The 25,729-nt window shown below is 42.8% G+C and overlaps 2 protein-coding genes across 7 annotated transcripts in view; one reads left to right on the forward strand and one right to left on the reverse strand.

The window, feature by feature from the left end:
* The window catches only part of FBXW7 (F-box and WD repeat domain containing 7), a 224,163-nt gene extending 205,946 nt beyond the window's left edge, over positions 1–18,217 (reverse strand). For 3 of the 4 annotated variants that reach the window (XM_073576288.1, XM_073576324.1, XM_073576332.1), the window contains exons 1-2: positions 18,036–18,174; positions 9,355–9,764 (exon numbers count right to left, since the gene is read on the reverse strand). The gene's annotated coding sequence lies outside the window, so the exon portion shown is untranslated. Of the gene's footprint in view, positions 1–9,354; positions 9,765–18,035 lie in introns of all 4 variants that reach the window. The other variant, XM_073576296.1, reaches the window with a different exon arrangement.
* Positions 18,144–20,129, forward strand: ERCC8 (ERCC excision repair 8, CSA ubiquitin ligase complex subunit). 3 transcript variants are annotated; one of them, XM_073576358.1, is made up of 2 exons: positions 18,144–18,284; positions 18,787–20,129. In XM_073576358.1, the coding sequence occupies exon 2, from the start codon at positions 18,883–18,885 to the stop codon at positions 20,080–20,082; it is 1,200 nt and encodes a 399-aa protein (XP_073432459.1). In that variant the 5' UTR covers positions 18,144–18,284; positions 18,787–18,882; the 3' UTR covers positions 20,083–20,129. The 3 variants fall into 3 exon arrangements, with proteins under 3 accessions (XP_073432459.1, XP_073432452.1, XP_073432445.1); XM_073576351.1 differs by having other exon boundaries at positions 18,168–18,298; XM_073576344.1 differs by lacking the exon at positions 18,144–18,284 and adding an exon at positions 18,314–18,606.
* Positions 20,130–25,729: the final 5,600 nt, after the last annotated feature.

The following is a 25,729-nucleotide window of genomic DNA, read 5'->3' on the forward strand; positions in this document are numbered from 1 at the left end:
GGAAATGTCTCCAATCCCCTATGTCCAAATTCTACTGTTACTATCCCCCATGGTGTTTTGGCATTGCAGAATTAATGACGATCACAGTCAGAGATAAAACCCAACATTTCCCGGCGTCATCAGTACATCTCTCCCAAACAATGATACCAATTAGAAAAACAGCTATAAGGCGGCATACATGATTGTACTGCATACACTATTGGAATAGCTGATGAGATCAAGGAGACGGGGCTGAATAAATCCATGCACACTGCAGTGTTAGGTCTGTTAATGCAAATTAGGGTACGGAGTCAGTGCCAGTGAAGTGTTATCTGCCGCACACACAGACTGCAGAAGCGCTGCCACAGGACTGATTATTTACATATCCATGCACACTCCTCGCTAGAACAGATGCTGGGAATACGGCACACCGGAGCGTCTCCTGCTGCCAATACAAAGGCTGCCGATAGCTATTCACTGGTTAATGCACCCTTCACATGATCATTAGGTGGAGATTACCCAAAAAAGATGAAAAGTAAAAAGTCAACTAGCTAAATACCGTATATGCAACTAGCATTATACAGATATCCTTCAAGAGGTCCCATAAGGACAGAAGGGGGAGGAGGGGTAACATAACGAATCGTTCAGCTCCCAGACACATCCGCAATTCAGATTCACATACCCAAACACTAATACAGGGGATCACGGTTGTGGGAAGTCATCTTATCGGCCACACAGCCCTGTATGTGCAATCTAAGCATCGCAATAGCCGAGGATGTAACCTACATGTCATAGAAATCATTTATATCAATAGCTAAATAATGCAAGTCAGCCCCCCGCCACCACACACTACCCCCCGAATATCCACACACTTTACATGAGGAGCGGAGGAAGAAGCTGGGAGCACATTTCTGGCTCAGAGAAGTGATTGTCAATTGTCACGCAAATGAGGCCATTGTATCAATCCTGTATCTACAGCTAGCAATGCTCCACTTGCCCCTAATCTGAGGAGCATTCACTGACTGAATAGGGAGCAGCAAGGCACAATAAGAGCAGAAACTGGTCACTTTTCAACTGGTAACACATTCCCCTTTAAGTGTAATATTACCTATATAACAACCATGAAAATATTCGTTGAACAGCAATACATATAAATACATATATATATAACACATATGTACACACACACCCTATAGTTGGCATACACATACAAAACCATTCCTTGTTTATACCGACGCAACAATTGAGATGCATGCCCTTTATTCTGTGCGTAATAAGCGACATTTCCCCTTAAGGGACACAGGATAGGGCATACTGAAAACCAACATGCCTGATCCTTTTCACCTCAGATCAGCCATTGGAAGAAAGGCTGGATGACTCCTACACATGGGGTTTCTTGAAATCCCATCCACTATGCTGTAACATCTGGCCACTGCGGAAGTACACAGCGTCCAACCCACAGCGATTACTGATCATGTGAACGTACCCTAAGACACCTTCACAAACAGCTTTTGGTTCGCAACCAACAGACGGAGGTCATGTAATAGTGATGTCTATCTGAAAACATTTGGAGGGATGGAAAGTATAAAAATTTGCATTGGAGGGCAGTCTATATTGGCTAGACTAACAGGTGAGCCTTCCAACCACTATGCCAAATGCCTAGAAAAATATAGCTCAATATACAAACAGCCTTTTTCTAGTTTCTGGATGATCTCCTGTAGTTGGGACAAAAAGGTTTAAACGTAATGACATTACGGCTATGAGAAGTCTACAGCACACATAGCATTGAAAGTTCTGCATTTTACTTGATAGGCCCATGATAACCGACTTTCAGTGATATAAATGACCACAAGAAGAATTCCATACAAGGGTATAAAAAGCAGGGAATAAGATTAGAAACTCCTCAATGAATTGCCATTTATTAGAGAAAATTCCATAAATATGGGCCGTGCTACAGCAATAACAGATCCGGTTATGCACGTACACTATATGGAGCCAGCTGGGCTGGAATCTCACAGGCGTCTGTCTCTATATACTAAATCCACAGAGAAAGCAGGGTTAGCTGTGATCACACACAAGAAAGGGCAAAGGCTTAGCAGACGCGCTTTACACCGCAAATTGTTCATCACACTGTGTAATCCATAAAACCAGTCCCTCCACCAATCACCAGGACAGCAGCCCTAAAACTGGACAAAAGGGGCTGGATGAAGTGACCAAAAAATGGGTAAGTGATCATTTATGCTGAGCAGAAAACCCCTAAAAGTAACAAGATCCAAGACCCAAATCTCACTAAACCTGGGATCCCTTGGTCAGTAAGAAAGATGCGAATCACAAGGAAACGAACACATGAACAACGGAGGACAGAATGTATAATCAATTTGCACAAAAAGAGGTCGCTGTTAGGAGAACATAAACCGGACGCAGGAGCTGTTACATGGTAAATACGGCACAGGGCCAGACCCCTGTTCCTGTGCCCCTCACATATCGCCATCCATTTTCTTATTCCCAATGAGCGTCTAAAATATCAGTCAGCAAAACACTCTGCAAAATGAGGGCGGCCATAGCCAGATCACTGCAATATTCCACTGATGGAGCAATTTTAGACTTAAATTATTCACTTACTAGGTTCAATCTGAGAAGGTTTCAGGAAAGCCGACAATAGCTGAAAAAATGACAGGCTACAGAAAACAATGAATATATATTTATATTAATGGTACATCCTTATCAAGGGCATCGTAAAACAAATCTGCAACCAGATTTCACAATACAAACTGCATACATTAGACCTTTTAGAGCTGATGAGGCTGGTATACTTACTTTGAAAATCCATGTCTGGATGGCTGGATAATCCTGCTATTAAGATGAGCATTTTAGTACAGCTGTAAAACGAATTATCTCTGTATTCAGTCTCCGCCCAATCAGCCTGAGTGACAGCTGCAGCTTGTACTGAGCAGTGTGAGATCTCCACACGCAGCAGGAAGGAGGGACACTGAGGAGCTGTCAATCAGGCTAGGTGGGTGTAGATGGAGTTAAACTTAAAGGATTATCACAAACCATTATACAGGCATTCTGATTTTTTAAGTAAACATAGAATCCTTATCAGCCATAGGATCTATTTAGTAAAAAAAAAAAAAAAGTGTTGACAAAACCAGTTTAAACAGGGAATGACATGACTTTCTGTGTTTAATTTTTTAAACATTTATCAAAAATAGGAAGACACACAGAAACATGAAATAATCTGTTACAGGTATGAAGCAGCACAGGAAAATAATAATCAGGGAATATATATATATTTTAGATATCTGTACTCACTCGGCTGCGGTTGAGGCAGCCGCAGGAAGCGGTGTTACTGAAATGTCAAAGCAAGTTTATTAAAATGGCATAAACAGATCTGGATAGAAAGACAAAATGAACAGTCTCTCCCAACACAAAGTGAAAACAAACAGTCCATATAGTTCTGCGGGTCCGCCTGCTCAGGTCAGTGTCTTTAGCAATACACACTGGAGGTCTCCACAGCTACTGCCACAGACACTGATTGAGACACCAACATTTTATTAGCCAAACCACGCCCCTGGGGTTGGGATATGCGAGTGGTCATTCCCACCCATCTCTTATGACTACTCGTAAAACCCATCTCTGGAATGGCCTAATAACTCTCTCAGCACTATAGGTGCTGGAGCATACCTCTGAGCTCACATCACACATCACCGCAGCTAATAGCCCCGATGACACATATCTCCCCTCAAGGACTCGTCTTGTCTAGACTTAGAAGCCAGTTAGACCCCTCTCCAGGAGGAAATATTTTTTCTGGCACAAAAGAAAATAGCCCAAAAAGTGAAGGAGCAAAGCATATGAGAATGGCACTTCAAGAGGAATGTCCTGCAGAAGATTCCAAAGTAGATAGGCTATGTGCCCACGTTAGCGTTTTTAAATGCTCAGGAAACGGGTCTCCCTCCCAGAAAACGCGCATTTTTTTCCGTGCGTTTTTTGCCGGGATTTTTGCGCTTTTTTGCACAAAAAATGCGTGTTTTTGATGCTTTTTTTTCCGCGCGTCTTTTGGACTATAGGAAATAGCCAAAAACGCAGACCTAAGCGGAAATTAATGAACATGCTGCGTTTCTTACCGCTAAGCGTTTCCTTAGTGGTAAAAAACACATCCATTGGCACAAAAAGGCCAAAATGCATTAAAATGAATGGGATGCTTCTTTTAAGCATTTTTTTATGCGGTTTGACACCCGAAAAACGCATCAAAAACGCTTAAAAACAACGCAACGTGGGCACACAGCCTTAATGTTTCACAGGAAAATAAAGACCCCTATCACAGTTCAGGACCCCATGAGTGTAACATAATATATTGCACGTTGTAGCAAAGGGTTAGTCTACTGTACAACAGAATTTTGGCTACCTAGGCCAGAAGGCACCATAAAAGATCACAACCAATAAAAGAAAAATGCAGCAGAAACTGTAATTGCATTGTGATGTGGCTACTGCAGTGCATTAGAGTCTTGCAGTTGCTGGAGGAAGAAGTGGCCCACTTCCCCCTCTCCCGGACAACCTCGTCAGGTCCACTACATGCGGTATGAGGTGCAGGTGTTATGTGCATGTACAATGTAACCAATGTGAATGCACTATGGAGATCACGTCCTGAGAGGCAGCAGAAGCCCAGTGTTACGGAAGACAGTGGGAATCACACGAAAAGACACAAGACCTTCATCAATAACAGTTTTCAGCTGTTCCCCAATGGTAACACGAGGCTCCTGCTTTTTCATTCATCCTTCAGTAATACAAAGAATAACATATACTGCGCACTAAAAAGGTCAATGAGCATCATTTCCCTTCCTAGCACAATACTCCATAGAAAGAAGAACTCCTACAAAGCCACCACTATGCCTTTGTCAATACAGAGATTTGTTCATTAAAGCTAATAATGCAACCTTTTGTTGGATTACGAAACTCCAGAAACCCCTTAAGAGGGCTCTCGCTCGGTATGTTTCTACCCAGTGCTTAAAAGTCTCTGCAAAGGGAAAAAAATGAAAGGGTGAATTGTAGGAGGAAGGAAGAATAATGAATGACTAGATAGTATACCTAATATTGAAGGCCAGAAACAGCCAATTCATTAACCCCTTCCAGGCACAGCCATTTTTAATTTTTGAGCTTCTGTCCACCCCATTCTTTCTCCAAAGTGACATAAGTCTATTTATTCGTCTTGTTTTTTGTGTAGCGAGCTGCTGTTTTGAATGACGCCGTACATTTTACCATGCAATGTACTGGGGAGAAATATACCAAGTGTAGCAAAATCACGAAAAGAAAAAAAAAAAAAGCAATTCTGCCTCATTTTTTTTTTTTTATTTTGTTTTTTTAAGGGGCTCATTTTTTGGTAAAACTGACCAGGCAACAATTCTTCAGGTCAGTGTGATTACAGCGTTATCAAACTTGTAAGGTTTTTTTTCCATTACGTTAGTTAGCAATAAAAATTCAGACATTTGTATGAAAAAATTGGTTTGTAGCTCAATTTTCTGACACCCATAATTTTCTTATTGTTCTTTCGACTGAGCTGTCTGAGGGCTTGTTCTTTGCATGTCGTGCTGTGATAATTATTGCTATCTTTTTGGTGCGCAATTGATTTTTTGGAGAACGTAATTGCATTTTTTTTTTGACAGTGCAGCGACCAAGAAACGGTAATGAGAGTATGGACCGTGTTTCAAAGACGTGTGAAGTCGGCATAAAATCCCATTCGGGGCGCCCTGTTTCATTTTCAGGAGTCCTATGGACCGCATTCCCACTGATGATATTGTGTTGGTATGAGCTAGTTATAAACTATCCTTTTATGAGATACCTTCTACAGATTTTAAATACTAACATATCAAAGGCTAAGCATACACTAGGTCTGTGAACTTAGCCTACAGAACACAGTTAGGTCTTGAAATATATTTGGACAGTGACGAAAGTTTTGTCATTTAGCGGTTTACCAAAACATATTCAAGCTATAGTTCTATAATCAATACAGGCTGAAAGTGCAGACTCTCAGCCTGAGGCCGGGATTACACTACCATGTGTGATCCAAGAAACTAGCACGAGTTTCTCGCATCAACACCCGACACTGCCGCCGGCACTCAGGACTGGAGCTGCGGCTGCATGTATTTCTATGCAGCCGCATCTCCGGTCCTGAGTGCTGGCAGCTGCGCCGGGTGTTGATGCAAGGTACTTGTGCACGTTTCTCACATCACACACGGTAGTGTGATCCCGGCCTTAATTTGAGGATATTCACATCCTAATTGGAGTAAGGATGTAGGAATTACAGCTCTATAGTATGTAGCTGTCTCTTTTTTGAAAGGAACCAAATGTAATTGGAAAAGCTCTTTAATGTGCTGTATGGGCTATTCCCTCGTTAATCCCTCATCAATCACCCATGTAAAAGATATGGAGCGGATTCCAGGTATGGCATTTGAATTCGGAAGCTGTTACTGTGAACCCACAACATGCAGTCAAAGGAGCTCGCAATGGAAACTAAACAAACCACGATTAGGCAGAAAGAAAACTGAAATCGATCAGAGAGATAGCAGAAATATTAGGAGTGGCCAAAGTAACAATTTGGTACCTTTATAACATCCAATCAAGTGAAGAACACTCTGCAGGAAGTAGGTTTGGGAGTATCCAAGTCTACCATAAAGAGAAGACTTCATCAAAGGGTTCATCACAATGTGCAAACCATTAATCAACCTTAAAAATAGAAAGGCCAGGTTAGACATTGCCAAAAAAACATCTAAAGAAGCCAGCCCTGTTCTGGAAAAGCAATTTTTGGACAGATGAAACTAAGATCAACCTGTATCAGTATGATGGAAAGAAGAAAGTGAGAAGGCTGGTAACGGCTCATGATCCAAAGCACAGCACATCCTCTGTATACCATGGTAGAGGCAGTGTAATGGCATGGGCATGCATGGCTTCCAAAGGTGCTGAGTTACTAGCGTTCATTGGATTATGTCACTGAAGACAGAAAGAAGCAACCGGTTTAACTCTGAGGTGTACAGGGCGATACTTTTTGCTCAGATTTTTTGCTCAGATCTATCCAAATGCAGCAAGGTTGCATACACAGATTGATAATGGCCCAAAACATACTGTGAAAGCCACACAAGAGTTTTTAAGGCAGAGAAGTGGAATATTCTGCAATGGCTGAGTAAATCACCAGATTTCAGCCCCATCGAGCAGCATTTCACAAGCTTAAGACAAAACTTAAGGCAGAAAAACCCATAAACAAGCAACAACTGAAATCCGATGCAGTAAAGGTCTGGTAAAACTATCACAGAGGAGCAAACCCAGCGATTGGTGACATCCATGGCTTCCAGACATCAGGAAATCACTGCATGCATAGGATTCTCTACAACGTGTTAAAAATGAACATTTTATGGTAAAGATAATTTGTCCAATTTCTTTTGAGCCCCTGGTTCTTGCATGGTTGCAATTCTTAAATGTTTCACAGGATATTTTGATTCAACCCTTTTAATTAAACCTGAAAGTCTACACATCAATTGCATCTCAGTTGCTTAATTTCAGGTCCAAAATAGTGCCATACAGATACCAATTCACAAAGATTCAATCACTGTCCAAATATTTCTGGACCTAACTGTATGTCAGGAGCTTTTCATGATGCCAAGTGAATTGTTCCCATTGGCCCACATTCACCATACGGACACCAGAAGTGTGTTCTTTCAGCCTCCATCTGACAGGTTTGCATCTACATACTGTTAGTTGTACTGTAAAGGAAATCTCAGCAGACCGGGCTTTCCTATTCAGAAACCATTAAAGCTTTACTTACAGCGGCACCTTATAGAGAACAGATGCCTCGACATCCATCCTGACAGCAGCCACCCTTGGGCACACACATACACAACCTCTCACATCCTCCTGGAATAGCTCGGTAACAGACCGCTTATTTAATACAACCAGAATAGAAGGATGATGAGCGGGATTCCCGATGGACATCATTGCTACAACAGAAGGTACAAAAATAACCTTCTACAGCTGCCTGTCCAGAAAACCTACACCTTCTTGCATCATAGTACCATCATGTATAAGATACCTAAGAGGCCACTATACTCCAAGTACTAGTGAAGTAATGACAACCATGTAAATGTACTAGTAGGCGCAGGTTGCAGAAGAAAGACGACATGACGCCAATAATGCCCGATTATAGGCAGATTATACAGATTTAAAGCACCACTCCAGAGTCTGAATGTACTTTCTTTTCTACTCCACATCTGGAGTACATTGGACAAGAAAAAAAAAAAAACCGAGATAAAAAAATAAATAAAAAAATCAGTCATGTGATCCCAACATAAGGATAGACCATCAATACCTGATCAATTAAGGTGCGACACAGCAGCCCCATCATCTCTATACCATTGCAACCCCAATCAGATACTGATGGTCTATTCTATTGACAGACCATCAATAAAAAAGTAGTGGCCTAAGCCTTTAAATTTATGGTGCCAAGAACACACATGTTGACGAATTGTAAAAAGTTACGTTTATAATCACAGGAGTACAAAAATCACACACCCCAATCCCAAACTTTGTATAAAACTTAATAATTACTCATTACATGTAGACATGGACAACACCACAGACTGTACTGATCAAAATGGTTAATAGTCATCCCAAACAACATCATGCATGCCACCCCAAAGAAGTTGCCCACTACTTAGACAACTTCTTCTCATACCTCACACATGGCCCCCATAAAATAATAAAGCGTATACTCACCTCCCGTGCTTGCGCCATTCCCGCAATGTTGGCACTCGCTCTCCCGTGCTGCTGTTGTGAAACGTGATGCCGGTGCCCTATTAGCGCTGGCGTCACTGGCCCCTCCTCCTGTCGAGCTGAGAAGGAAAAGGAAGTCCGAGATCAGCTGCAGCCCGGACCTTCTCTTCATGTTCGACTTGTCCGAAGGTGGAGACAGTGACGCCAGGGCCTTGTGTCACAACAACTGCACGAGACCCCCAAGGGAGCAAGTGCCGACACCGTGAGAATGGCACCGACATGGGAGGGGCGTATATGCTTTATTGTTTGATGGGGCTAAACATTTTGAACAAGAATGGGTTGTCCTAGTAGTGGACAACCCCTTTAATATACTACACTCAGAGAATGACCAAATACCAAGAAAATAGAGAATACTTATTTTTATACACTTTGCAAAATCCTGCAAGTGGAAACAAAATAATGAGAATTGGTAATAAGTAAGGAGCTAATGAAAGACCTCCCGACAAACGGGGGAATAGCTACACAACACGATTACACCCCTACAAATGCAGCAAAAGCTTATACATACGCAAAATGGAAGGAAAGGTTTGGATTTTCGGGTGATAGAGAACAACTCACCTGTTGGCGCAGACAGCCAAGTGGAGAGCAGCGGCTGACAGCTCTCAATTCCCTTTTGGATAGAAGCAGTTTTCAGTAGTGCTCCTGTCAGGACGAATATAACAAATCCATAGTGGAGACAATCAGGGGCAGTATTCGGAAAAATCACCACAGCTTCTGGGCTTGCTTCTTTAGGGTTACACTGCTGCAGGCACTTTATGGTTTGGTCGAATGACGACTCCTGTAAACCTTAATGGATTATTGCAGGATTCCAGTCTGAAGCTTTTAAAATCACAGAACTGGGCGATATCACTCAGAGACCCCTCGTATCCAGTTTAGCACTGCTCGGTGACAGCCTTCATGCCTTTACAGTCTTAAATCTGAAGACAGACGTGCACGATCTGAAAGCCAATGTGACCTGGATCTGGAATCTGTGGAGAGAAAGACAGGACATGGCGGATGTAAATACTACAGGAACGTAATGTATGTTTTATAGATGCTCATAGGAACACACAGTAATTACTGACGACAATTCCGCTAAGGGCACGTGCACACGGCGCTTTTTACACTTTGCAGTACCCACACAGTTTTTGAAGCAAAAGACAGTTCAGGAAAACAACAGCTGTATTTTTCTGAAGCGTCGTCTTTCTAGACGTTTCTACAATGGCTTTGCAGCCACCGTCGGGTTTTTTTGTTTAATTTTACATATAAAATAGTGACAATTTCCAAATGGAAGTCGCCTGAAGAATGGTCAGGGCACGGTTTTCAGACTCTTCATGCCTTGCAAAGCATAAAATGGTCCAAAAATAAGCTAATGTTTATTGAGCACTTTTTTCCCAGTGGGAATTTGCCTGAAAAATATGCTGTGTGCTTATACCCGGCAATGTTCAAATACAGCATATTGGCAGCGGGTTTTTTGCAGCGCTTTCTTTTTCACGTAGAAAAGAAGCTGTGTTTTACAGAACCAGCAAAAGTCACGTTTTCAGAAATCTCATGCTTTTTTTTCCTAACTGAATATGAGAATAGCAATGTTTTTTTTTATCTATAGGATGTGTGAGGCAGTGACCGGTGTCACAGGTAGGGGTTGCTGTGTATTCTCCCCAGGATGCGCATGGAGGCCACACAGACCACTGGAGCCAAACAGTCAGGAGAGCTAAGACACCTGGCACCCATAGCGGTGCAGTCACCCACGGCAACAGTCTCGGAGGTGGATGTCTTGTGCCCCGGCGGTGAACCGGAGGTAGACGGTCCTGTGCCCGAAGGAGGACTAGCGTGTTTAGTGACAGTAATCTGATGGATATCGTGTACTGTGGACAGCTGTGAGTAAGACATTAATACAGAGGTGCAGTCACCCAAAGCAACAGGTCATGAAGGTGGATTGGCGTGTTTAGTGACTGTGTAATCCATAGGATATGTACCTGGCTGTGATCCGGAGGATACTGGGTACTATGTAGTGCTGTGAATTAGACATTAACTCTATGCACTTGGGTTTATATGAGTTGGACATGTAATGCAGTGAAGTAAACACATTATAGAGACTTTTGTGTTGGAACTTTGCTTGGTCACTGCCTCATCACTGCATAAGTGTGCTACCACTGCACTACAGATGTCAATTCTTTAAGAGGTTTTTCACCCATAGAAATCAATAAGTGCAGAAACGCCGCAAAAGACGACACAAAATTCTATATCCCTAGCAGAAAATGATGCCAATGAATATTACTAAAGAAAAATAATACCAAATACATATATTAATAGCATCCAGGTGGGACTATAAACAACTGTTCTACACAGAGAATATGAGAACATACAGTATAAAAAAAAAAAAAAAAAAAAAAAGAGTACTCTGACCAAAAGTTACAATCATTTATTAATATATTAAAAACATAAAGATACATTAAAAAAGTGCCAATAGTGGATGTTGATGATCCCAGAAAACAATAATCTAACCTACGAGAGCTCATGCAACGGTGGGGAAGTGACACATCGCATGAGGTCTGGTAGGTTATATTATTGTTATTCCATGTAACTGCAGTACAATAGTGGTAATTATTCACACTGCAGCACTGTACTTGGTCCATATCATAGGCTTGATGACTATATTTAGTGAGCATGTAATTGCTATAGATAGCTTATGAGTGACCAGTTAAGCATGTTTTTGTCAGTACTGTGCTACCCAGTATATGCTTGGGACTACAGTTTCTATTTTTTATTTTTATCTATTCTCTATGTTCCTGCCTGCCATCTGATGGTGCCAGTAATTGTTTTCTGGGATCATCTGTAGTGATGAGTGAACGTGCTCTGATAAGGTATTATCTGAGCATGCTCGGGTACTAACTGAGTATCTCTGGTGTGCTTGACTAGTATGTTCGAGTCCCCGCGGCTGCATGTCTCATGACTGTTCGACAGCTGTAACACATGCAGGAATTACCTAACAAACAGGCCATCCCCGCATGTGTTGTGGCTGTCCAACAGCTGCGGGGACTCAAACATATTTTACGAGCACACCAAAGATACCGAGTTAGCACCGGAGCATGCTCAGATAACACCTTATCAGAGCACGTTCGCTCATCACTAGTTAACTCTACAAGTGTTGGCTTATTCCCCTCTGTCAGTTCTCAGGACATGTACACTCAGGTGAGTGGAGCATTCATATGTAAAAGGAGCTGAGGAAGGACAGTTTGTGAACAGCTATGTAAAGGGCATGTCCCTACAGTACAGCTGCAGGGGGGCACTCTGTAATAAGCCTATTGTCGGTGATCTAATTAAACAAGTAGACTGCCAGAAGTGGTGTGCCTTAAAGGGGTTGTCTAGTACTGGACTCATTTTTCTTAATGACCTTTGGGTGCTACAAAAAAAAAAAAATTGAATATTGAAAAGTCACGCCGTCAATTGTTTGATGAATTTGTCTCAAATCAAAAATCCAATGTCAGATGGCAATGTAAATCGGACCGAGATCGGAACGCAGCGCACAGACTGACAGGCGGATCTCCCTAGTCGAGCGTGACAGCTACATAGAAATACATGAAGCGGTCACATTTGAGTTGGGAGAGCTGCGGCCAGACGGCACATTGCGTTCCGATGTATACGGCCGTCTGACTGCGCCCTAATAGAGGGTTTCAAGCCAAAATACTGGTGGAAATGCAATGATGAAGTGGGCCCCATCTGTCTGCTGAGACAAATCTGAAGGCTGCGGGTGACTGAGCGGCAGGTGATTGGCTGCATAAGTCACATGACATTATGTCAGGTGACCTGTGGCGCACACGGAGCTGAGATCAGAGAAATGGAGCTGGTCGGCAAAGTAAGTATAGTTTAATTTTGTTTGTTTTTTTATTTCATGAAGCATCCTGAAGCCAATAATAAGGGGCTTCCAAATGGCAGCTGTTTGCATAGGTCCCACCTTTTGAAACTGCGAGGATTATTGTTCTCAGCCTGCTTTAATGTTTTTACTTTCCATATAATTTCTGATGACCCCAAATGCCTACAAACACAAAGAAATGTGAAGCAAATTACCGATACGAGAGCCATCTATAATTATCTTATAATTGTTACGTCTCTGCTGAGACATAGCAGATGGTGATGTGGCTGACTCCATCCGTGTTATCACATGATGAGCATCGATACCAACCTTAAACTGAGCACCGGGACAGAAAACAAAAACAAGAAATCAATTACAGCACCTATCACCACCCATAGCACAAATGCTACAAAGCGCCGTTACATAACATGAATAACCAGACTGTAACATCATCACCTCTAACATGACAGCGCTGAAGGCTTTGTGTACTTCATTGCCTATTACAGCCGGCAATTCACTTCCTGCCACAACCCACAGCGCCGCCGCGCCATACAGCCAGGTTAGACATAATACATTACCCATACTGAGGGACAAAAGCTGCTGAATCAGCCGCCACCATCACACGGCCACATCGCCCTCACTTTGTTGTTAGAACAGCGTGCAATGATCTCGCAGATTGTTAAAGTAAAATGGAAAAGAGGAACACTGAAAGCACAATATTAACAGATGCATAGATATGCATATTACATTTCACTATTTAACTATATAGAAGAGAGCTGCACTTCTATTTACAGAGGGACTCTGCAAAAAAAAAACATATAACTTGTGTTATGTATAATTTTTTTGCACTTGCTTCCTATGATGGGTTGATCCATCTAGATTATGGCTCTGTCAAGCATATACGTCCACGGCCAAAAACTAAGCATGCACTTAAATGCCTAAAATACTGTGCTCACTAGTTGTAATTCAGAAGCAGGTATCCTGAAGATTTTTTGTCACGGGGATACCGCAACAGAGCGGCCAAAACACTGCGGTATCTGGTTTCATGCACTCCTGCACTGGTTAGAAGTACTTCATCATCTTATTAGTCCAGGTTTTTTCCTTGCTGGCAGAGCAAGGGTTAATTTGTCCAGTTGAAGCTCCTGGAGCTTTCCTACCTGGATTGTCTCAACTGTTCAGTTGGTCACCCCCTCTGTAATATATGCTCACCTCTTACACTTAGGAATTGCCAATATTAGTTCTTACTGTCTGGTTCTGGAGTTGGAGATGTAGTTGAAGTTGGCATTTGGACGTTGTTACTTGGAGTTTTTTTTGTTTGCGCACACATCCTCAACCTCTCCTATTTGATTTCTCTTTCCTTTACCTCCCCTGTATCCCACTCTGCTTGGTGAGTGTATTTTGTATGATTGTTATTTTCATTTATCCCTGTCCGTCTTAACTTGTTTGTCTGGTTAGTGTTCTTCTATACACTTCAGCTTCGCACTACCCTGGGTGAGGGAGGGGACGATCATAGTAAGGCATGGGAACCCAGCGTCTCCACCTTCAAGAGTAATCCGGGGGACAGGGAAAGTTCTAGAGAGCTGGTTAGCGCCCAAAGTCCCAACACCATTGTGAAAATTTTAATATTGCAGAGTAAACTAAAAATGTCATATTGGAATTAGTTAGCAGAACAAATTGGGAAAAATATGTTGCCAAAATTTCTGTAGCTAAAAATACATTAATCTTAGGCCTCTTTCATACACCAGTGAATCATGTATGTGCTCTGTCAGTGTGTTTTTCACAGACAGAACATGTACGCAATATAGGGTATGGGGCTGTTCACATTTCTGTGCTGTTTTTGTGGAAGGTGTACTTGCAAACAAATCCAGGTGACATGTTAGTTTTTAATCCAAGTCATGAATCAAAATTTCCTGTACAAGTCTATGGGTCCATGAAATTCATGGACAGAACATGGATGCCATTTGTGTGCAATTTATATGCTGTCTGTTATTAACAATTTAACGGGTACTCGAAACTGCAGGTTTTTTGTGTTTTTTTACATCAATGAAAAATCACTAATTAAACACTAATGATAAAGACAGACACACTGAATAAACACTGATGAAAACTGGATGCAAACCACTGATGAAGAACAGTCTGTGTTTTCAAAAGATCTTAATGGGATTGCAGGTGAGTGTATGGATTACCGCAAGCCCCATTCAGATAAATAGTACAAATGTAAAAATGTCAGAAACAAACTAGCCTAATCAATCATTTTCTGCACAATATGAATTTATTTAAACATTGTAGATCTTTTAAATGCCGTGTATCGTAAAGGGATCTTTTTCTATGTTGATGCTGTCCTTTCAGAGGACAGCGTAAAGTAGTGACACGGAACCATATTCCAGCAGTGTTATCACTTCCTTTTTTTTTTTTAATTTGGTGCATCTTAAGGCCTCTTTCACACATCCGTTTAGATCCGGTACGGGAAAAAACGGTACCGGAGATATCCGTGGCCGTGTGTGTAATACTTCCGGCACACGTGTAGCAACACACTGATATGTGCACAGACCCATTCATTTGAATGGGTCTACGTGTGTCAGTGTCTCCGGTACGTGTGAACACTGTCACCACACATACCGGAGACACAGATGTGTGGAAGAGGCCTTAAGCCAGAAACCCTTTTATTAAGGCTGGCGTGCAAAAAACAGTCCTCATTAATCAGAGCTAAAGACTTTTGGAAGACAATAGACCCTTTTGGTCATATGCTGCACAACGTATACATGTATATAAACCATACTGATATCTACTAAAAATGTAAAAAATAAAAAAAAACCTATTAAAGACCAAACTCCACAAATACTTTAAGACACAAAATTATTTTTTATAACTATTATTGTGATCAGTTAAGCACCAAAATGGACATCATCAAGAATATCCACTGTTCCACCCTTTCATGGTCATCATAAATTATGTAACTTAACAGCTTCGTTTACAGACTGACACTCATATACTGAGCCGTGCCTGACAATAACCCTCCCTAGAGCTAAGCCTAAGACAACTTTAGTGAGAGAAAAGCCACCATACAATATTTTTTTTCCAGAAATGTCTGCAGTATGTGTATGGATGTCTACAAGCCTGCACCATAGGAAGCCTCTGATCATATTCTAGCAGAGAATGAGTGCCAGTAGTACATTTAGTGCAGAACAGCTCTCCACAGTCATCAGTCATCTATAATATTTAATGTGACAATTCTAGTTACATATAATATCAAAGTAGCAACTGGAAATAACATAAGGTGAGATCTGATTATTAGCTATGGAGATGAACCACTGCAGAATTGTGTAATCGAAGCCACGTAATGTGTCCACCATGTAAGCATATCAGACAGTAATGAACTGCAGCATTGACACTACAGGCGGTGTTAGGGAAACCACAACTCCCAGAATGCACTGATAGTCCAATGTAGCCCAAGCATTCTGGGACTTGTAGTTTTCAGACAGTTGAGAGGCACTGGTTGCAGATCACTGTTTCACAAGATCAGACATATGAGGGAGTGAACACTCAGTACCTACATAGAGAAGTCATAACTTCTTCATCTGTCACCAGGACAGCTCCAAACTTCTGTGTAATGCCAGCTCTACACCCGATTGGCTAACGATGGACACATTGGTGGTCCAATTTCTACAAAATGTCCCTATTGGCAGTGTGAAGAAGATGCCAGAATTTACAATGTGCCGGTGTGGAGGCGATCCCAAGAACTACAATGTGCCGGTGCAGGAGGCGATCCCAAGAATTACAATGTGCTGATGTAGGGGGGGGGGGGGGGGCGACGCCAGGAAGAACAATGTGCCAATATGGGGGGGCGACGCCAGGAAGAACAATGTGCCAATATGGGGGGGGCGACGCCAGGAAGAACAATGTGCCGATATGGGGGGCAACGGCAGGAAGAACAATGTGCCGATATGGGGGGCAACGGCAGGAAGAACAATGTGCCGATATGGGGGGAGATGACAGAAATTACAATGTCTTCTAGAGGGCGATGCCAGGAAGAACAACGTGCCGGTGTGGGGGGCGACATTGCCTTGAAGAACAATGTGCCGCTGTGGGGGGCGACGCCGCCAGGAATTACAATGTGCCGGTGTGGGGGCGATGCCGCCAGGAATTACAATGTGCTGGTGTGGGGGCGATGCCGCCAGGAATTACAATGTGCCGGTGTGGGACGTGACGCCGTCAGGAAGAACAATGTGCAGGTGTGGGGGGGGTGACGCCGCCAGGAAGTACAATGTGCCGGTGTGGGACGTGACGCCGCCAGGAAGAACAATGTGCCGTGTGGGGGGTGACACCGCCAGGAAGAACAATGTGCCGGTGTGGGGGGCCATGCCATGAAGAACAATGTGCCGGCGTGGGGGGGGGGGGTGACACCGCCAGGAAGAACAATGTGCCGTGTGGGACGTGACGCCGCCAGGAAGAACAATGTGCCGTGTGGGGGGTGACACCGCCAGGAAGAACAATGTGCCGGTGTGGGGGGCCATGCCATGAAGAACAATGTGCCGGCGTGGGGGGGGGGGGTGACACCGCCAGGAAGAACAATGTGCCGGTGTGGGGGGCCATGCCATGAAGAACAATGTGCCGGCGTGGGGGGGGGGGGGGTGACGCCGCCAGGAAGTACAATGTGCCGGTGTGGGACGTGACGCCGCCAGGAAGAACAATGTGCCGTGTGGGGGGTGACACCGCCAGGAAGAACAATGTGCCGGTGTGGGGGGCCATGCCATGAAGAACAATGTGCCGGCGTGGGGGGGGGGGGGGTGACACCGCCAGGAAGAACAATGTGCCGGTGTGGGGGGCCATGCCATGAAGAACAATGTGCCGGTGTGGGGGGCCATGCCATGAAGAACAATCTGCCGGTGTGGGGGGCCATGCCATGAAGAACAATGTGCCGGTGTGGGGGGCCATGCCATGAAGAACAATGTGCCGGCGTGGGGGGGGGGGGGTGACACCGCCAGGAAGAACAATGTGCCGGTGTGGGGGGCCATGCCATGAAGAACAATGTGCCGGCGTGGGGGGTGACGCTGCCAGGAAGAACAATGTGCCGGCGTGGGGGGTGACGCTGCCAGGAAGAACAATGTGCCGGCGTGGGGGTGACACCGCCAGGAAGAACAATGTGCCAGCGTGGGGGGCCATGCCACGAAGAACGATGTGCCGGTGTGGGGGGGCAATGCCAGGAAGAACAATATGTTGGTGCCATGTACACAGAAACAATTCAGACATGTAACCGGGAATCCAGAGGAGCACAGCAGAGATACGTGGGATACACAGAACACACCGGCGGGCGCAGGCTGGGGCTCACACACTCGGGTCCGGTACCTCCATGCACCGTGCGGGGAGACATATGTACACACATCATGGGCAGCGCACACATACTTACACCCTGTGAATGTGGCCGTTACCGGGGAGCTTGGGGTGAAGGGTCACCTGATATGGGTCACGTGTCTGCACGGCTCCGGTAGGGGCTGCAGTATAGACTGGCACACGCACACTTGGCGGAAGGTGCTCGCGGAGAGACACAAGCGCTGAGAGGAGAGGGCGCGCCGGGATGACGTCAGTCGCTCGGCAACAACTAGTGCTGTCTCGTCGCAGGGTAAAGTGACGTCATCTGCGAGAGCCGGAAACGGAGGTTAGAGAGAGACGGTGTGTTGTGCTGCAGTTTTTGGCTAGTTCTGTTGTCAGGCGCTGCAGGCGGTGTGCGGAGCAGCTGTAGGCCCGCCCTGTCTCCTGCAGCCGCTGCTCTTATTACTGCCAGCTAAACGGATGTTTTGAAGTCCGTGCTGGAGTTGGTGCGAATTGATTCTCAGGAGGCGGCTGAGCAGCCAGGGCATTCGTGTGTGACTGTTGGAGGGGAGCCCTGAGCGCTGTTCCTCTGACTGTGGCCTGGTGTGACATCATATGTTCCTCACACCAGGCCAGCTAAGTCAAAGAGCTGCCGTGAATGCCGTCAGGTAAGAGGTAGTTCTCAGGGGTCCTATCCAGTGGTCACAGATCGCTGACCTCGTTGCCGGGGGTCCACAATAACCCGAATCCGTACACATCTCTGGGTCACTGACGAGACGTTGCTGTCTTCTTCGTCTTGTAGTGTTGTCGCTATATCATCTTATACTGATGGTTTTCTTGTCTTGCAGGGACCCTCCTGTCTGAGCACCGTATCCTCCATCGTCTTGTGTCCGTCTTCTGCCCTCCATTGATTCGTACATCATTTAATTGCATCTTTCTGGACAATGATAGGTTTCCTTTGGTCTAGGCTTTGTGGATTAGACAGCCCGGTTCGTCTCAGACGGGCAGAATCCACACGAAGGGTACTTAGCCTGGAGTTAAACAAAGACCGAAATGTGGAACTAATGCACGAAAATGGAGTTAACAGTCTGGACATTGAGCCGGTGGAAGGACGATATATGCTGTCCGGTGGAGCAGATGGCATCATTGTCCTTTATGATCTGGAATCTTTGAGTCAGACGAGCTCCTATACATGTAAAGCGCTGTGTAAAGTGGGCAAAGGCCACCCTGATGTTCACAAGTTCAGTGTGGAGACAGTTCAGTGGTACCCACATGACACTGGCATGTTTACATCTAGTTCATTTGACAAGACGCTGAAAATATGGGACACAAACTCTCTACAACTAGCAGAAGTCTTTCAGTTTGACGGAAATGTTTATAGCCACCACATGTCCCCGTTGGCAACAAAGCATAGTCTAATAGCAGTTGGGACCAAAAATCCCAAAGTTCAGCTATGTGACTTGAAATCTGGCTCCAGTACACACATATTACAGGGTCATAGGGGGGAAGTCCTGTCTGTCTGCTGGTCCCCACGACATGATGATATCTTAGCCACCGCAAGTGCTGACAGCAAAGTTAAACTATGGGATATCCGCAAGGCGACTGGCTGCCTCATAACCTTGGACCAACACAATGGTGAAAAGTCTAAATCTTCATCAGAAGCTACTAATACTGCCCATAATGGAAGAGTGAATGGGTTATGCTTCACAAGTAATGGTCTCCATCTCCTGACTGTTGGTACAGATGACAGGATGCGCCTCTGGAACAGCGCTACTGGGGAAAACACTTTGGTCAATTATGGCAAAGTTTCAAATAACAGTAGAAAAGGTGTCAAGTTTACAGTTTCTTTAGGTTGTAGCCCAGAATTTGTGTTTGTACCGTATGACAGTACAATTGGTGTGTATACCATCTTCTCTGGGGAAAAAATAAGTGTATTGAGGGGGCATTATAATGATGTGAACTGTTGTGTGTTTCAGCCTCACTTCCAGGATCTTTACAGTGGCAGCAAAGACTGTAATATTTTAGCATGGGTTCCAGGAGTAAGAGAACCGCTGCCCAGTGATGAGAGTGAAAAGTTAAGGTCACAGGCACATCTGCATCCTGCGTTTCAAGATGCCTGGAGTAGTAGTGATGAGGATGGGTGAAGCAGTCGTTTACATGAAAATAAAAGATGGAAACTGTTATGGTGTAATATATTAGAAGAAAATATTATTTGTAGCTATGGGAGTCGCCCTTTGAAAATAGTGACAGATCATACTTGCCTTACCCCCCCCTCCCCCAGCACTGGACCTAAACACTCTTGTTGTATTTGTTCAATATTAGGTGCAATTTTTCATTTCCCAAATAGCAAACTCCAATAACTGAGGTAATAGTAGATACGGCTATCCTGTGCTGCTGGTTGTAGAATCAAGAAAATCCCTGCGTGTTTCAAAGTACCGTACTCTGACGCCTTCATCTGGAGAACCACCAAAAATCTTTGTGGTTCTTCTGAAGAAGTCAGAGTACTTCGCAAAACAAAGGGATTAAACTGCACTGTACCTCACATGTCGTGGAGTGGATTTTCTTGATTCTACAACCAGAAGCACAGGATACCCTCATCCCCTATTACCTCAATATTACGTTGTATCCTCCAACCATCCTATTAGTGTTTTGTCTCGCAACCGCATCAGGTGAACAGTACTGCTTTACTCACCACATTGTTGTCTGGATAACACCCTATTCTGCTGACTTGTCCTCGCAGCCTCCTGAAAATTTTAATAAGCTGTTTGTGGCCACATTTGAGATCCCTTCTATATATATAAAATGTAAGTTACTCCACCTTCATCAGCTCATTGAATTGCTGTCCAGCTGACGAACCCCCATTAATCAAGGGTTACTTCTAGGAAAAGCTCTTGGCAAATACTCATTTTCGCTGCATTAATCCTATATTTCCAATGTAGTATTAGCTAACACAGTTTCAGTGTAACAGGCCACAATTTAATAACTAGGTGCTGTTGTTGACAAAAATAACATTATTCGGTATTAATAACACTGGTGCAAATTAAGGCTTATATGATCCTAGTGCATTTTGGTGGTCTTACTCAGTACATGAGAACCATTAGCGTTGAGCCATAATAAAGATTTATGAGTTTGCTACAACTAAAGTTGAAAGAATGAAAAAGGTCATGAAGGAATTCTATATTGCTGGATCTTGTAACGGCCAGGAAGACATGACACAGCATTCTGGGTATTCCAGTTAGCATTGCACCTTTTTAAAGGGGTTTTCCCTCTATCAAAAATTTTAGAATAATAAGTTCCACAATCGCATGTGTTTAAATAAAATGTTCCTGTGCTGAGATAATCTTATAAATGTGCCCCTCTTGTGTACTGTGTAATGGCTGTGTCTGTCCGTACAGGGACATGGTCTGATCATACCACATCTCCTAGACAGGGGAGAAAGAATAAGTTTATACAGATTATATAATAGTGGCTTGCAGCTACAAAACTTTTCCCAGCCTGTTTTATCACATGAGTGAGTGTTTCTGCCACATCTGCAAGGCCACATTCATACGAATATTTCAGCATAGGAACTTTTTTTTAACACATCTAATTGTGGAACTTATTATTATTCCAAATTCTGTACTTTGTTCATGTGATAACCCCAATTAGTAGCTAGTATTAGCATATGATCACACCAATAACTTGCTTGGCAGCGTATGGTTGCTTTGGCAAATGTACTTCCCAATGAGCAGAGGTGACTCCACGCCCTTTGTCAGGTTGGGTGTGAGTATACCTGTACAACTCCTTTAAGAGGCTTTTGAAAATAGGGCATTTGTCATTTTTTCTGGATCAGCAGGGGTGCAGCTACTCTCAAGTAGTGCGCTCTGGAGAGGGTTGTTTTTACATAGCAATTTATCACACCTATCATTGACACGTGGATCACTCCCTGCTGCACCAAATTCTCATCTATATTATTTAGTGATTTGATTTAATGAGTTCAGATTGATAGATTTGCCTCAAAGTTTTCCCAAAGTTACAAGCATTGTACACATTCAGAACAACAAGAAGTTAGCGCATAAGAACACAACACCGTTATTGTACCCACAAAATAAGGCTGCAATAGCGGTACCTGTTTTTGTCTGCAATTTTTTTTATTTTTTACATATATTTTCCTAATTGTTTCTTCTTAAAGTGTACTTATTACATAAAAAATAAAGCATGACACACCCTTCAGCATTAAATCCGTGGGGGGTCTGGGTTCAGAGACCTCCACTGACTGCTTAAAAGAACAGTACCAAAGAGTGCAGCTCAGCAAGCAGAATTCCTCAGTGCTTTAAGACGCATCACCAACATCCCCTGCTGGGCAATGCACACCTTTATATTATACCAACATGGATTCTAACTTTCAGGTATACCAATCTTAGTAATTCTTCACAATTGATTATTTTCAAATCGCCTTCTACACCAATGTTCACATACACAGCTGGCAGGCTGCATTTCTATCTACTAAAATAAGAAAATAATTTGAATCCTAATATGTAAGAGAATTAAAATAGTGTTAGTGTCAGTATAGTCACTGCGGCAGCTCCGATCTCACCAGCCAAACATTAAATGAGCAGTAAAGGCCACCTTTTTTACAACCTATAGTACTAGGAAAATTTAAGGGGGTGGTCCAGGATTTGAAGAATTGGCTGATTTCTAAAGAAACCTGTCTATAAATTGTGTGTGGTATTGCAGCATATCTCCATTGAACTGAATAAGGCTGAGCTGCAGCACCTTACACAACCTGTACATGGGTGAGGCTATGTTTTGGAAAGAAAATTACCGTGTTTTAATTCTGGTAATAAAAGTGTTACTAAGTTTAGAAAAACTATGTTCATCTACCTTCTTGGGAAATTCTGAATATTGTATAGTGCTGGTACCGGACCTGACCTGTTGCGCACTATATTAGACAGGCGTTTAATACAAATGGTCATTACGTCATTTATTTCTGCAGCAAAATCTACATCTATCTTAATCTAAATCTATTTTGTGCAGATTTTGTCACTGCCAATTTTCCACTGTGGCATAAAAGGAGATGGACGTTTCTGGTTGACCCAGCAGCTGCTGGAAAAGTAGTTCCACGCTATGGTAGTACTAAACAGCTTTATTACGCGTTTCAAGTTCTTACCGAACGCTTTCAATAATACACGACATGCGGTATGAATGAAGTCTATTCACAAACCTGTAACGCATAATAAAACTAGTATTAGATCGTGGAACAACTACTTTTCTATCAGCAGCCGTATACGCCATAAAATGGGATTGTGACATGCACAACCTGCTCAGGTGAGCACCCCCCTCGCCTCCCACTAACTTCCTCTACCCTATACTGTTTCACCCTATGTGCGCTTCTCTTCTACAATTTACCACTTTGGAAATTCCAAAGTGTATTATCTCTTGCAGACGTGCACTTTAACGGCCATGTGTTTCCACGTATTCCACTGATCACTGGAGATTCCAGCAGGAAGACATCTACAGGCTGCAATGGACTTCTTGTTATTTATTAACTATTTTGTGTGACATATCTCTGATTTAAGGGCATGAAAATTAAAAGTTGAAAATTGGAAAATTTTCGCCATATTTCTGATATTTTCACATATAAATGCAAATCCTATCGAACAAATTTTTTCACTATCATGAAATAAAATGTCACGATGAAACAGTCTCAGAATCAGTGGGGATCTGTTGAAGCATTCCAGAGTTATAATCACCTAAAGTGACACCTGTCAGAATTGTAAAATTTGTCCTGGTCAGGTAGATGGAAAACAGGCTTTGGGGTGAAGGGGTTAAGGAGGATCCACAAGTTCTCAATAGGTTTCAGGTAAGCTGAGGAAGAGGCCATGTTATTCTATCATCTTAAGCCCTTACTGGCAGCCAAGCAATGTAGACTTTGATGTATGAGATGTAGCATTATCTTCAGTAAAAATCATGGTTTTCTTGAAAGATGCAGACACTTTGACAACTTAAAAAAACTGGATTCTAAAAACTGGAAGTAGGTTTTGGAGATGATTTTGAGTCCATCTTCAACCCAAAATGGCCAATTCGCTCATGTTTAATAATTCCAGCCAATAGCAATACCACCACCATTTGCTGGTGTCTGTTATTGGAAAGTAAGGTAACAAAATGTACAAGTATATATATATTTTTTTTCATTTTTGAGCTGTTTGGTTATGATTCACACTTTAACAAGTGAAAATAAACAATTGAGATGGGAAAATTTACGTTTTTCATTTAGTTGCATAGTAATTCTGCAGATATTCTCCTGAGAAAGACAAAAAAACTTGCTTTTACATTTTTAACCCCTTCACCCTCCAAGCCTGATTTCCCCTTCATGACCAGGCAAAATTTGACAATTCTGACCAGTGTCACTTTATGTCGTAATAACTCTATAATGCTTGAACAGATCCCACTTATTCCTATTCTGTTTTTTCTTGACACTGTAATTCATGATAGTAGTAAAATTTGTTCTATATACGGTATATTTATTTGTGAAAAAATTGGAAATTAGGCAAAAATTAGAGAAATATTGCAATTTTCACGCTTAAAATTTTTATGCCCTTAAACCAGAGAGATATGTCACATAAAATAGTTACGGTAATAGATAACATTTCCCACATGTCTACTTTACATCAGCACAATTTTTGAAACATGACCACATCACATGTAAAGGGACTTTGAGGGGTTTATATGACAGAGAATACCCAAAAGTGACACCATTCTAAAAGCTGCACCCCTCAAAACAACATTCAACAAGTTTATTTACCCTTCAGGTGCTTCACAGGAATTTATGCAATGTGAAAGGCACAAATGAACATTTACTTTATAGCTACCTTTTTTTATTTTCGCAATGGGTAGGAGAAGAAAATAGACCCCAAAAATTGTGCAATTTCCCCTGAGTACACTGATACCCCATGTGTGGGAGAAAACTACTGTTTTTGTACACCGCAGTGCTCTGAAGAGAAGGTGCACTGCTTGACTTTTTAAACGCAAAATTGGATGGAATGTAAAGCGGATGCCATGTCGCATTTGGAGAGCCCCTGATGTGCCTAAACAATGGAAAAAACAAGTGACCCCCTTTTGGAAACTAAACCCCTAAAGGAACTTTGAACTTTTCTAGATGTCTGGTGAGCACCTTGAACCCCAAGATGCTTCTGAGAAATTTATAACGTTGAGCCGTGAAAATTAAAAATTAATTTTTTTCCACAAAAATGTTCTTTTAGCCCAAGATTGGTTACACTCACAAGGGTAACAGGAGAAAATGGAACCCAAAAATTGTTGTGCAATTTCTTTTGAGTACAATACCCCATATGTGGTGGAAGCCTACTGTTTGGTTGCATTTCCGGGTTCAGAAGCACCTTTTGACTTTTTGAACGCAAAATTGGCTGGAATCATTAGGGGATGCCATATCACATTTGGAGAGACCGTGATGTGATTAAACAATGGAAACTCTCCACAAGTGATGCCATTTTGGAAACTAGACATCTCAAGGAATGTATCTGGATGTGTTGTGAGCACCTTGAACCCCTGGGTGTTTCACAGAAGTTTATAATGTAGAGCCATGAAGATAAAAAAAAAAAACATCCAATTTTTCCCACAAAAATGTTCTTTTATCCCTAATTTTTTATTCTCACAAGGGTAAAAGGAGAAATTGCACCACACAATTTGTTGTGCAATTTCCTGAGTACACCGATACCCCATATGTGGTTGAAAAATATTTTTAAGGCACAGTGTAAAGCTCAGAAGGGTAGAAGCGCCATATTGGATTCAGAT

Source organism: Dendrobates tinctorius, unplaced genomic scaffold, assembly GCF_039654945.1.
Source record: "Dendrobates tinctorius isolate UK_male_01 unplaced genomic scaffold, ASM3965494v1 ptg000008l, whole genome shotgun sequence".
NCBI classification, from domain to species: Eukaryota; Metazoa; Chordata; class Amphibia; order Anura; family Dendrobatidae; genus Dendrobates; species Dendrobates tinctorius.